This window comes from Carex rostrata, chromosome 4 (assembly GCF_964058835.1).
Source record: "Carex rostrata chromosome 4, lpCarRost1.2, whole genome shotgun sequence".
NCBI classification, from domain to species: domain Eukaryota; kingdom Viridiplantae; phylum Streptophyta; class Magnoliopsida; order Poales; family Cyperaceae; genus Carex; species Carex rostrata.
The window spans coordinates 10,851,074-10,865,157 of NC_135921.1; the positions used below are offsets into that span (position 1 = coordinate 10,851,074).

Here is a 14,084-nt window from a genome sequence, read left to right on the forward strand (position 1 = left end):
TGAGTTTTTTGAACTATATATTTGGAAAGCTAGAAATAGGAGTGTCAATGTCTAACTGTATGTGTATGAAAAGGAAATAAATCTACTACGATCCCAAGGGGATTGTAGCGTCCTAAAATTTCAAATCCATCCTTACATTTTTTGAATTATACGAATCTCTATAGAAGTTGTTTTTTTATGCACAAATTTCAAAACCAATGAAATGTTGGATTTGAAATTTTTGGACCCTACAATCCCCTTAGGATCATAACAGATTTATTTCCGTATGCGTCCTTATTGTACTCATTGACACTGACACTCTTAGCTAGTTAGAATAATAAAATTGTGTGGAATTATGACTGAATAAAAATGACAGTGAATGAAATTGTGAAAAATTGAAAATATAGAATTAGGTTGAAACTTTTGGTCTTTATGGGCAGCGGGTGTTTGGTCTTTATGGAGGGAGCGGAACAAAAGACTATTCTCGAACAAAAGGAGACCGATGATCTTGTTAATCAATGATACAACCTCTAACGTATTTTTGTGGAGTAACAATGTTTAGATCCATTTCTTTTGTTATAGAGTTTTGTAACTTACTAGCGGCAATCGACGCTAGTTAGAAATAGAATCTTGACTTAGGGACTTAGGGATGCTGAGTTTTTCATTTTATCTTTACATGTAAATATACATTTTTATCAATATCTTGTTGGTGACAAACTTGACCGCCAACCTTCTCAAAAAAAAAAAAAAAAAAAAAAAATTGAAACTTTTGCATCACTTTTTTATTATTCACAACTTCATCCTTCTTTAATTAAATCAAGAATTAACTTTCTATTCCGTGATGGACACATAGGAATAGGAAATTGGTCTTTGTTAAGAACAAAATAAACTAATTATTATACTTCTTCATTTTTCAAGTTTCTTTCACTTAAAGAGATTAAATTGCAATTCAGTCCAACTAGCTAACTGGCTCAAATACCATAGACGTTTTATTTGCCTTTTACATTTTTGAAACCAATAGCAACTCTTAATCGATAGTTTATCTAATTAAAATTACAAGTCGATACTTCTACAGATAAAATATTAGTTATAAATAATTAAATAAGTTATAGAGAAGAAAAGGGAAAAAAAAAATTCTAAAATAGAGAATCTAACAATTTGGTTCTCCACAAAAATATATCTATAAAAACAAATAAAAAACTATTTAACAAAATCCAAATATCTCTTCCAGAATTACAAACCTCTGAATCGATAATTTAATTCTCTATAAAAAAAAAAATAAAAAAAATGGAGAACTGCGAGAATTAGTTTTTGATCTAGTAGCAAAAAATAATGTTCTCTATGTGAGAAATTAGATGTTTAAAATTAAAAAAAAAATATATGTGAATATTAAATAGTTACATGACTTGAGCTTCAACTTTTACTTAAAAAAATAGTCAAGAAAAACAAAACTGAGGTACAATCACCATCATAGTGCATAATAGAATCGGATTCCAATTTCCACATTTTGTCTCGTCCATTGCTTTGTCGAATGACCACTTAATCAGGATTTTGTTGCTAATATGTTAACTTCATATTCTTTGAATGAAGTTTTAAAAGAAAATTACATAAATATTATTGAGCAAGTAATAAATTTAATAAGTTTTAAAAAAAATTAGTTAATTTGTTACAGCCTTTTAGTAATTTAGTAAACAGGCAAAGTAGAATCAAATTTAATCAATAACGTTAATTAATTTAGAATTAATCTTCACCTTCTTTTTACTGTGGTCAATAATAAAACAGTAGGGTTAAAATGCAACTTTTGTTTTGTGCTTCAATCATACTTTACAAAATTTCTCTGTTTTTAAATATTTTTGGAAACTTTTTTTTACTATTTTTCATATAGGTACAAAATTATTATTTTCAGAAGATTTTGAACCATCTAAAACAGTGATTTTGTATCTATAAAAAATAGTAAAAAAGTTCCAAGTATACAAAGAATTTACCCTTTCTCAAGTTCAACCGAACACAAAATTACATTATCAATATCTTTACGTACCCACATCCTTGTTGCTAGTAGACAAAGAAATTACTCTTTTTTCAAGTTCAAACGAACACGAAAATACGCTATTAATATCTTTACCCACATCCTTGTTGCTAGTAGACAAAGAAATTACGCTTTTTTCAAGTACAAACGAACACGAAAATACGCTATTAATATCTTTACCCACATCCTAGTTGCTAGTAGACAAAGAAATTACGTTTTTTTCAAGTTCAAACGAACACAAAAATACACTATTAATATCTTTACACACGTCCTAGTTGCTAGTAGACAAAGAAATTATGCCTTTTCAAGTTCAATCGAATACGAAATTACATTATTAATATCTTTACCCACATCCTAGGTGCTTGTAGACAAAAGAAATTATGCTATCTCTAGCTACTTCTATTCTAGTCCAAAAATGCCACCACTACAATCCTATCCTAATTAAGTCATTAGTACCATTTTATTATATATTGAGAGCATCATTAGTGCAGCAATAAATTAATAAACTGTTTCATTATGGTATTTCGATCCGATTATGGTCAAGATCTACAACAGGCCTAAAGCATGGCATCATCTGATAAATTGTAACAATTCCTGAGGGCCACATAATCTATTTCTTTAATAACAGAAATCTAATCTCATAGTCATAGCCAATCAGCCTACCTTGTAGCCTTTTAATTAGGGTTAGCTAAAAAGACAGAGATTGAATCAGTTACAAGATTAAAAATTAATTTAATTGATTTTGTTCGGTTACGTGACTTGTGTCTAGTTTACTCTTTGTTGTATGTCTCTAGTTTGAAAAGAAACTGGAATCTGTGTTTGGTGAATTACAGTTATCTCGGAGCCTGTTTTGAATATAAAAATATCAAAACAAGTTAAAGTTTCAAAGTGAAAATAAGATCTATCACATAAAATTATTTGAAATATTACCCAAACTTTTTAAAAAAGAATAACATGTTTTAATAATATATTTCATATATTTAATAAAGAGAACTCATAAAAACATTTAATATATTATTATATATAATCCAACAAAAAAGTAAATTTTTATCTCGTACAAGTCGGTTAATTAGAAGAAAATGATTAAAAAAATATACATGATGTGACATAATAATAAAAATAGAAAATTGAACCCACTTGATAAATTAATGAATTTTTAATCACACTGTAAGAATGCATTAGACCACTTGATCATACACAGTCCTAGAGCCCACACCATCGACAAACTTCGATATATATATAGCTAAATATGATCAAAGGTAGATCGAATCACAAGTCTACTTATAAAATAGAGAAAAGGTTTCTTATCCACGCCTTTGTTATACACACACACACATATGTATGTATGTATCCTTTGTTATACACACACACACATGTATGTATGTATGTATGTATATATATATGTCGGTTAATTAGAAGAAAATGATTAAAAAAATATACATGATGTGACATAATAATAAAAATAGAAAATTGAACCCACTTGATAATGCATTAGACCACTTGATCATACACAGTCCTAGAGCCCACGCGCACCATCGACAAACTTCGATATATAGCCAAATATGATCAAAGGTAGATCGAATCACAAGTCTACTTATAAAATAGAGAAAAGGTTTTCTTATCCACGCCTTTGTTATATATATACACACACACACACACATATGTATGTATGTATATATATATATGTATGTGTAGGAGTTGCCTACGTACGGTGCTACGCGTAGCATAGAGGTCGGGCTTCCGTGCAACGGCTCAATATTTGAGTTTTCAAAATTTTAATGGTCGATCCGAACCGTTCAACATGATCTCCATATGAATATGTACTTGCAAACCAAATTTTACATTTTTTTAGAAAATTTTTACTATTTTTTAGATAGGTAGAAAATCACTTCATCTGAATGGTACAAAATTTTCAAATCAAGAGATTTTCTACCTATCTAAAAAAATAGTAAAAAAAAATCTAAAAAATGAAAAATCTGGTTTGCAAGTGCATATTCATATGGAGATCATGTTGAATGGTTCGGATCGACCGTTAGGATTTTGAAAACTCAATTATTGAGCCGTTGCACGGAGGCCCTCTATGCTACGCATAGCATATATTAGCATTTTCCTGTATGTGTGTGTGTGTGTGTGTGTGTGTGAGTAAGGTTACGGTGCTATAGGTAGCATAGAGGGCTACGGTGCTATGGCTCAATATTCAATTTTTCAAAATCTTAACGGTCGATCCAAACAGTTCATCTTGTTCTTCATATTAATATGTGTTTGGAGACCAAATTTTACTATTTTTTAGATAGGTAGAAAATCACTTGATCTAAAACATTCTGCACCATTAAGATATTTGATTTTCTACCCATCTAAAATGATAGTAAAATTTTTTCAAAAAATGTAAAATTTGGTCTCCAAACAAATATTAATATGGAGAATAAGATGAACTGTTCGGATCGACCGTTAAAATTTTGAAAACTCAAATATTGAGCCGTAACACCATAGCCCTCTATGCAACCCATAGCACCGTAGCCTTACTCTATATGGAATATGCTAGCATGCTATGCATAGCATAGAGCCCTTCCATGCAACGGCTCGGATTTCGAGTTTTTAAAATCCTAATGGTCGATCCGAACCGTTCATCTTGTTCTCCATATTAATATGTGTGTGGAGACCAAATTTTACATTTTTTGAAATTTTTTTACTATTTCTTTAGATTTATTGAAAATTCCTGTTTTCAGCAAATCTGGACCATAAAAAAACAGCGATTTTCAATAAATCCAGAGAAATAGTAAAAAAATTCCAAATGTAAAATTTGGTTTCCAAACACATATTAATATGAATAACAAGATGAACGGTTCGGATCGACCGTTAGGATTTTGAAAACTTGAAATCCGAGCCGTTGCATGGAGGGGCTCTATGCTATGCATAGCATGCTAGCATATTTCTATATATATATATATATCAAAGCTGATAGATGGAACAAAAACATTAATTCGTATGTATGTGTTAACAACTAGTAGCTTTGGAAACGTTAAATGGTTTATCATCCCGTTTTTAAATAACTAAGATCATTTTTTTTATTGTGAAGAAAGAGGTGGAGATGTCTCTTATATTATTTTAATTTGTCTTGTAAAATAAAAGTAATCAGATAGAAATTACAACAGTAAATTAAATTACTTCTTCGAACAGATTGACTTACTCCACATTTATTATGCATATATGACTTACTGTTATATATAAAAAAATAAATTCAATATCTTTCTTCTAGACAAACTAAATTAAGCTGTCTAACAAGATATAAAACAGTAATATGAAAGGACAACTTAATTCTCCTTAAATTTAAGTAAAAAAAAATAAAACAAACACGACTTAAATGTTAAATACCGAATAATCATTTACTGGTTCAATTCCTAACTGCTAGATGCTATATATTTAAAAAGCTTAATTTGCACTGATTTGATAGACATGATAAACATTTTTTGATAATTTAATTTGGAACCTCATGCTCCTCCAAGACTTGGTTAATTATTATAAACTAAACATTTTTAACTGTTCCGTAGAATATATATATTTAAAAATATAATTTGGAGTTGAAACAATTTGCTATCTGTTTAATTGCAATTTGCAAACGATTATATGTAACAATTCGTCATGTTATTATTATTAACTACGTACTGCCGAAAGATTTTTGTTCAACCTTGAATATATATATGAATTGCATGTGTAAAATATATGGGTACATTTGGATGCAGTGAGAATAGCGTTGTTCTCAAAATAGTAACGCTATTCTGAATAATTATCAATCCAAACAAATCAAGTGCTATTCAGAACAACATTGAATAACGTTGTTCTACTAACTCCACCAAAAGGTGAAATAGCTTTCAGCAGAAAAATAAAAAATGTGTAGCGTGAGAAAAGAGAAAAGAGTATCATATTTTCTTATCATCAAGTTTAGTGCTATTTTTATCTACTATTTTCAAATAGTAGCTATATAAGTTATTTTAGAGTGCATTAAAACATACTCTATAGATATAACTTGCTCTCCGATAATCAATTACTTTTCATAAATTAGACGATTAATTACACTTGTACCTATTTAGAATCATCTCGGAAAGTAAGAGAGGTTGTTTCAAAACTACAATTAAAAGTTTAAAACCATAAAAAGAAAATTTGTATACCAACAATTAACAATAAATGCTGGCAAAACCCTGATGGGTGCATGCATTGCTAATTTTTCTCACATAAAAAGAAATTCCAGTATTGTAATTACTTTGGTATATATATTTTTCCCCTCAATTGCATGTAGCTACTTGATGGGTGCAGGGGTGGACCCAGATGATCCAGGAGGGTGGGGGGCTGTTGTTTCCCTGAATTTTGAGTTTTAGTGAAGACCGGGATGTTCTAATTGACTTTGTCTTCCTGAATTTTTTTTTTACCCTTTTCTAAATGTTTGATTTGAAATTCAGGTTAAATTTAGGATTAAGATTAAAATAAATTTCTTGAATTATGATTAGTAATTAGAATATAAGTTAAAATTCAGGTTAAATTTAGGATTAAGATTAAAATAAATTTCTTGAATTATGATTAGTAATTAGAATATAGGTTAGAAAATTAGAAATTAAAAGTCAAAGTATTGAAAAGTCTAAGTTAAAGCATTGTTATTTATCGAGTATCTAATTAGTTAATGGGTTTAAATTCAATTAACTATTTAAATCTGATTTAATATTTTTTTTTTTGCTCCACTAGTGAAAAATCCTGAATCCGTAATAGGTGCCTTGACGATAGTATTTTTTTACTCTCATGAATAATGTTCCATTCTTGTATAAGATGATGTTGCCTCTGATATACTGAAAGGCTTATAATATAGCTAGTAGTGACGTTAGATGAAGTTGGTAGATAGTTAACATCAACTTCTTTATTTTGAGAGGCTTTCCTTAATATAATTTCATTATTTAAAAATGTAAAACAAACTGCAGTGCTGCAAATTCAATTAAAATTTGTTATAATATCGGATCCAACCTATACAAAATAAAAAATAAGATCCGAATCAGTGATACCTTTTCTCTAACATATATTCATTACGCTTTGAGTAAATAGTGGAAGTAGTCTAATGCCTGATTAGAACCGTTTGATCTGTATCAAAATTTGTACGCATTTCATCTGCAAAAGTTTTAAAATTATTCTTATAAATTTTGATACATATCGAACAACCCTGACCTAATTTCGGACTGAATTTAATCTGATACTCATCGGACCACCACCACCTCGATTCCTTGAGTAAAAAAGATAAACAGTTGTTGGATGTGTGCCCCACAAAACGAATTAAGGCACCTATCCGATAGGCAATGAAACTAGCACGAGTCTTCCCCAGGAAGAAAGAACGCAAATGAGAAAGGAGAAAAAAACAAAGAGGAAATATTTTTGATGACTCTAGTGATTTGCTGTGTCATGATTGGGTTTTCTGGTTACTCTCCTTGGCCCAAAGACAGTGACTTCCACCGTTGAAAAAATTTTCGGCTCATATGGGAAGAATTATTGATGCTTTTCTTTTCTTTTGTTTATTAGTTTTTTATGTGAAAGTGATGACATGACATGCTATATTGTTCTTAGATTATTTTCCTCAAAAGACAACAGTATTAACAGTAAAAAAAAATCTGAAATTTGTAGGCTAGAAGATTTTGATAAAAAAAAATTGTATCAAAGGAATTGAAAGTTTGGAAGCTGTGTTTAGCAGGTCAGCGTGAATATATATGTTTTAGAAGAATTACAGGCCTAATTTATGATGTATCTCTTTGATTTTTGAACAAACAAATTTAGGAGACAGTAAATGATATTTATTGGATGTTAATTGGCAATTTGGTAATATTTGAATCAAGGTTATAAATAGCGGTTATCACATAATCGTGGAAAGGTTAAAGAAAAAGCTATCGTGAATAATGTAACTATAGTAAAAGTTATCATGCATAGTATTTTTTTTTTTTAAATATTTTATAATTCTACTAATTATCAATATTATATAAAGTCTCATAGAGCAATAAGTAACACCAAATTGATTATAAAATTATAATATTCATATTCAACCAATGTAAAATCTAAATTTCTACTCAAAATATCTATAGTAATATCATGAACTATATATTGTTTTTCTATTCAAAATAATCTAAGCATCATGATATTATCATGTCATAAACTATCTATATTTTTCTATTTAAAAATAAAAACAATCTGGATCTTAAAAAAAAAAATCATCCTTAAAAAAAAATTAGTTTGGGCTTTGAAATAAAAGCCTATGTAGCATAGCGTGTGCTATTTACGCTTTAGCGATCATAGTTGAAATAACACATTTTTATCTATAGCTTAGCGTTTAAGATTCAAAAATGCTATACCGCCACTATAACGTGCTATTTAGAGCACTGATTTGAATCATAAATGAAATCATAGTTCATTAAAAAACATCAACTAAACATGCACAATACACTTTTAATGTGTTTTAAAATAATTATATGCATAAATACGATGTATCTTTTTTATTTTTGAACAAAAATATTTATGTACATGTAGAAGACAAATATTAAATGTTATTTGATAATTTTGATGATATTTGATCATAGATAAGTTGTGTAAACCGAAATATAACACTGGTAGATGCATTCTTAATTAAATAAGAAAAAAGAATGGGTTATATGTGAAACCTCAGCCCATAAAATGGTTCAAGAAAAGAGCCTCTCACCAAACCTCCGTGACAGGAACTGATAAGCCATGAATTAGGACAAATAATATTATGATAAAAATCCCAATTTTAGTAAACAACAAATCTGCGAGCAACACGGTGCAAGTCGTTTACCTAAAATGACTTTTGGGAAGGTAACACTGTAACAAGGAAAGGAGATTAGCTGTAGCTTGAGAGACAAAAATTGGTCTCCTTTTGGTGATAGGATGCAATACGCCTCTCTAGTAGAGAACTTATTCTCTTTGCGTCAAGCTACTTTCACTTTGAGTTCAAGGTTTTCATCTCCATTTTGTTGTTTAATTGGAGACATTCATTTTGAAGGACCAAAATTATTGGTTGAAGTTGGGCCTAATTAACATTTAATTTAATTAGCAAAAACACCTGCCAACAAAAATTATGTAAAAAACAATTAGATAATACATAATATATGACAACCACACATTTTATTAATAAGCATCAGATAATAATGCAACCAGAAAGAAAGCTAATTTGCTCTTAGAAAGGAGAGAAAATTTTATCTCCCCTCAGAAAATAGGATTCATTATTATTTTTATTAAAATATTTAAAGAGCTCTATCACTATTTTCTATAGTACTCTTCTATTATGTTTACTTATTCACTTTTAATACATTATTTTGGCACTCTTGCAAAATTTATACCTTGGTCTGTAAAACACTTCCCTTAAGCAACATTCTAAAGCTCTTTATTTTGTCGGTATCATATTTATTTTTGTAATTATTTCATACGCTGCTTTATTAGAAACTATGTAACTTGTATTATTTCTTGGTTATATAATTTATGATTAAATGTTTATGTTACGATTATTTTAAAAATAAGAAAATAATGATTTTTAAAACAAAATTCTTGCACGCATCCAATTTTTTATGTATATTAATTATGTCTTAACGTATATATCTGGAATAATAGTCACTTGATCTTAAAGAACAACTAATTTTAAATAGTAGTATCAAATTGAGTATCTTCTATATAAGGAACTATTCTTTGAAATAAAGGTTATCGCTCACTAATATCAATTTCTTTTTAATTAGATGCCTCTTGTGCGATTTGAACTTGCGTATATTTGTAGAGAGGTAATTAAGGCCTACCACCGAAGACTGGTTCATATAAGAAAAGGACAGTGATAACAATCCCCGCAGGTTTATCCCCACAGATACTGTCAAAAAAAACATGGGGGGACCGCTCAATCATTAATGAGCGTTTAAAAAACTGCGGGTATTTAACTTGAAGCATTAAAGTATTTACCTTGAATTTGTCAGGTATTAAACCCTATGTAATGATCTCTATTTATGAAAGAATAAATCAATCCATTAATTGTTCCCGCACAAAATTTCTTTTTTTTTTGAATCGTCCCCGCACAACTGGAGACCATTAAATAAACAATCCTCTCACCCAATGATAAATACTCTGAGACATAATGATAAATATTTTATGTTACATGGGTAAATATTTTATATTATATGGATAAATACTTTATGTTACATGGATAAATACTTCTCAGGCATATTTGCAACTTTCAGTAAAACATCAATGATAAATACTCTCATGCATAATGATAAATAATTTATGTTACATGGATAAATACTTTGTATTGCATAGCTAAATACTTCTCAGATATAATTGCAACTTACAGTAAAACATCAATGATAAATACTTTCAGACATAATGATAAATACTCTATGTTACATGGATAAATACTCTATGTTACAAGGGTAAATACTTCTCAGAAATAATGATAAATACTTTTTTGAACATCAATTAACAGATAAGTATTTATTAACAGTGATTGTTATTAGATAACAGTATAATTAATGCGCAGATTGTTTTTAAAGCAATAATTAACGCGAGAATTGTTATTAGAGGAATGCATAATTAATGCGGGGATGGGAGTGGGGGGTTTCTTATAATTAGTGGGGGGATAAAAGAAAACTTTTAGGGAAATTAGTGGGGGGATATATGGCAGTTAAGGAAGAGAGAGTGCGGGGAAAATGGGGGGATGGGAGTGGGGGGTTTGTTATAATTATTCATAAGAAAATTGCATCATAATATGTGATCTCCATGTTTGTATATTTATAATGCAAACTATATCTTTGGATCTACTAATAGAGAAGGCTGCAAAAAAAAGAAAAAATTAATAAAAAATACTTAAATTGTTTTAACTTTAGCCATAGGATTAAGAAAGTTAAAGTATGATCTAAACAAAAATGTTAATGCACGCTAAAACCATCGTTAAAAGTAATAGTATCTAAACAATACTTCATTTGTTATGATTATTTTTTAAATAATTAATAAGTTCATTATCTCAAAAAAGAGAGTTCAGTACTCTAGTTAATTAAAATGTAACCAAATATCCAACTCTAGTTTATTGTGTAGATGAAAGTGTCTATGGAACAGTTTAGCATGTGCAATATAATAATTAAGTAATGGATCTATCCATGGAATATTACAATGGAGAAGAGAAAAAGTTTGATATATGCTTTTGGTGTATTGGCGCCTATAAATATAAGCGGTAACCATCCGCACCTCGCACTACGGATATAGAGAAAGAGATAGAAAGAAGCAAAAGATCTAAGTGAGTAAAAAGCTTGTCGGATAAAATCAATTTAAAGAAACAGAGAGAATTATGGCCTCATTCCCTGTGATCAACATGAAGAAACTGGAGGGAGACGAGAGGGGCGCTGCTATGGATCGCTTGCACGACGCTTGCGAGCACTGGGGCTTCTTTGAGGTGCTCACAATTCAACACATTCATTTCATATTACTGATATTTAAACTTGTTGTAAATAATTTTAATTTCAACGGTTGGAATTTTGTGTAGGTGTTGAACCATGGGATATCTCACGATCTAATGGATGAGGTGGAAAAGCTTACCAAGGAGCACTACCAAAAATGCAGGGAAAAGAGCTTCAATGAGTTTGCAAACACAACCATCAAAGAAGGAACCAACGGTAAAGATACATCTAACATCGACTGGGAAAGTACCTTCTTCTTACGCCACAACCCTGATTCGAACATATCCCATCTCCCCGACCTTGATGACCACTACCGGTACATTCTACACCTTGTACAAATCAATGATAAGCATATATCCACTTAAACATGACAATTTTTGACAATTTAATTTGTAACATGGGCAATTTGCAGGGAGGTAATGAGGAAATTTGCAAAGGAGATAGAGAAGCTAGCAGAGCGGCTGCTGGATTTGTTGTGCGAGAACCTTGGCCTTGAAAAGGGCTACCTGAAAACGGCCTTTTGGGGGTCCAAGGGCCCGACCTTCGGGACCAAAATGAGCAACTACCCACCATGCCCGAGGCCGGACCTTATCAAGGGACTCCGGGCCCACACCGATGCCGGTGGGATCATATTGTTGTTCCAGGACGATCAGGTCAGCGGTCTCCAGCTGCTCAAAGACGACAAGTGGATCGATGTCCCTCCAATGCGCCATGCCATTGTGATCAACATTGGTGACCAACTTGAGGTTCACTATTCATCACTTAGATATACTCTTGTGCCTCTTCTCAAGTTTTAATTGGTGATTGCATTTTGGGCTAATTTAGGTTGTAAAACTGGGCTCTCAAAATGAAGCCCAAATATATTTGTTTTATTTTAATAATTAGTTTCCTCATATGGATGGATGATGTCTATTGCTATTGTATGTAGGTGATAACCAATGGCAAGTACAAGAGCGTGGAGCACCGCGTGGTGGCACAGAGAGATGGGAACAGGATGTCGATTGCATCGTTCTACAACCCCGGTGCCGATGCTGTTATTTATCCTGCACCTGCACTGGTCCAGAAAGAATCAGAAGCTGCAAAGGGTCTAGTGTATCCTAAATTTGTTTTTGAGGATTACATGAACCTCTATGTGCGCCACAAATTCCAGGCCAAAGAGCCCAGATTTGAGACCATGAAAGCCATGGAGACTGTCACTGGACAGCCCATTGCTACCACCCAATAACAGTTGTGAGCTGCTCATTTTGTAAGATATGATTATAATACACATATATGTCCTTATAGGCCTTGTAGGCCTTGTGTAATACACATACATGTCCTTATAGCCGAGTATATATGTCCTTATAGGCCTTGTGTAAGATAGTAGAATACTTGAGAGGTTTCAGATGGATGATAACCGGGTGCTGTATTGAGAAGCCTATAATAGTCTTGTGATCATATGTAAAAATATAGCATAAACTTATTTTGTGAGATTTGAAGAACTGTCGCTGTGAAATTTGAGTCACTTTAGTCTTATTTATGACGCAATTGGGCTTTATGAGATGTGTGTAGTTGCCTTCCCACATAAAGTATTGACTTCTAAACCGTTAAACTTAAATGGCCGACAAGCCCATTTCATAAACAGTTGAATGCCTGTTTTTTATTTTATAAAATAAATGCTTGTTTATTCTGCTAAAGTTACTGACATAAATTTTATTGTTGATAACCCAAGTAATATAATTTTTTTCCCCTCCATTTCCCACCCTTTTGTTGATAAGTATCATTTGTTCATCATAGTTGTTTAAGGTCGGATCTAATGGTGAAATATTTGCAATCGATCTGGAGTTCTATACATACTTGAAATGGTCAGCTATTTTTATAATCTTTTACGAGTGAGGTTATAGTATAGTGCATATCGGTCCATGCTATGAGTTTATATTATTATTTTCAAATTCTTAAGCGGTCAATCCATATCTCTTAACATGATCTTCATATGGAATTATACTATAATATAGTATAGTGCATATCGGTCCATGCAATGAGTTTATATTATCATTTTTAAAGTTCAACCAATCAATCTGAATCGTTTAACATGATCTCCATATGAAAATGTAGTATAGTATAGTGCATATCGGTCCATACTATGAGTTCATATTATCATTTTCAAAGTTCAAGTAATCGATTCGAATCATTTAACGTGATATTCATAGCAAAAAAATAAATAGTAAAAAAAACATGATATTAATAAATAGTAAAAGGTTTCCAAAAAATGTAAAATTTAGTTTCCAAGCAAATTTTATTATAGATCGAATGTTGAATGGGTTGGATTTGATTGTTTGGACTTCAAAAATATAAAAACCGAAATATTTGTTCCGCAGTCTAGGAACAAACGTTTTGATATTAACCAATCTCTCTCCCTCTCTCTCTCTATGTATATATATATAACCTCACTCATCATTTATAATTTGATGTTTTAAAGTTACACGACTTTACCTGTTACGTTCGAAGTCCTAACAGAACAATTTTTTTTTGTGCCAACATAGAACATTCGGAAATAAATCTGCTGCGATTCAAAAATCCCTGCAATCCCTGTGATTTCAAATCCGTCCGTTCATTTGTTTAGAGATTTGCAC

The 14,084-nt window shown here is 30.9% G+C and overlaps 1 protein-coding gene across 1 annotated transcript; it reads left to right on the forward strand.

The window, feature by feature from the left end:
• The first annotated feature begins 11,263 nt into the window (after positions 1-11,263).
• Positions 11,264-12,985, forward strand: LOC144553321 (1-aminocyclopropane-1-carboxylate oxidase 1-like). The gene is made up of 4 exons (XM_078301424.1): positions 11,264-11,468; positions 11,559-11,788; positions 11,885-12,218; positions 12,401-12,985. Exons 1-4 carry the CDS (start codon positions 11,364-11,366, stop codon positions 12,695-12,697), a joined length of 966 nt encoding a protein of 321 aa, XP_078157550.1. The 5' UTR covers positions 11,264-11,363; the 3' UTR covers positions 12,698-12,985.
• The last annotated feature ends 1,099 nt before the right edge of the window (positions 12,986-14,084 follow it).

Coding starts and splice junctions, on each gene's coding strand:
- LOC144553321 (XM_078301424.1), top strand. CDS start 11,364: ATGGCCTCATTCCCTGTGATCAACATGAAGAAACTGGAGGGAGACGAG. Junction 11,789..11,884: donor GACCTTGATGACCACTACCG/GTACATTCTACA, acceptor GGCAATTTGCAG/GGAGGTAATGAGGAAATTTG. Junction 12,219..12,400: donor ACATTGGTGACCAACTTGAG/GTTCACTATTCA, acceptor TATTGTATGTAG/GTGATAACCAATGGCAAGTA.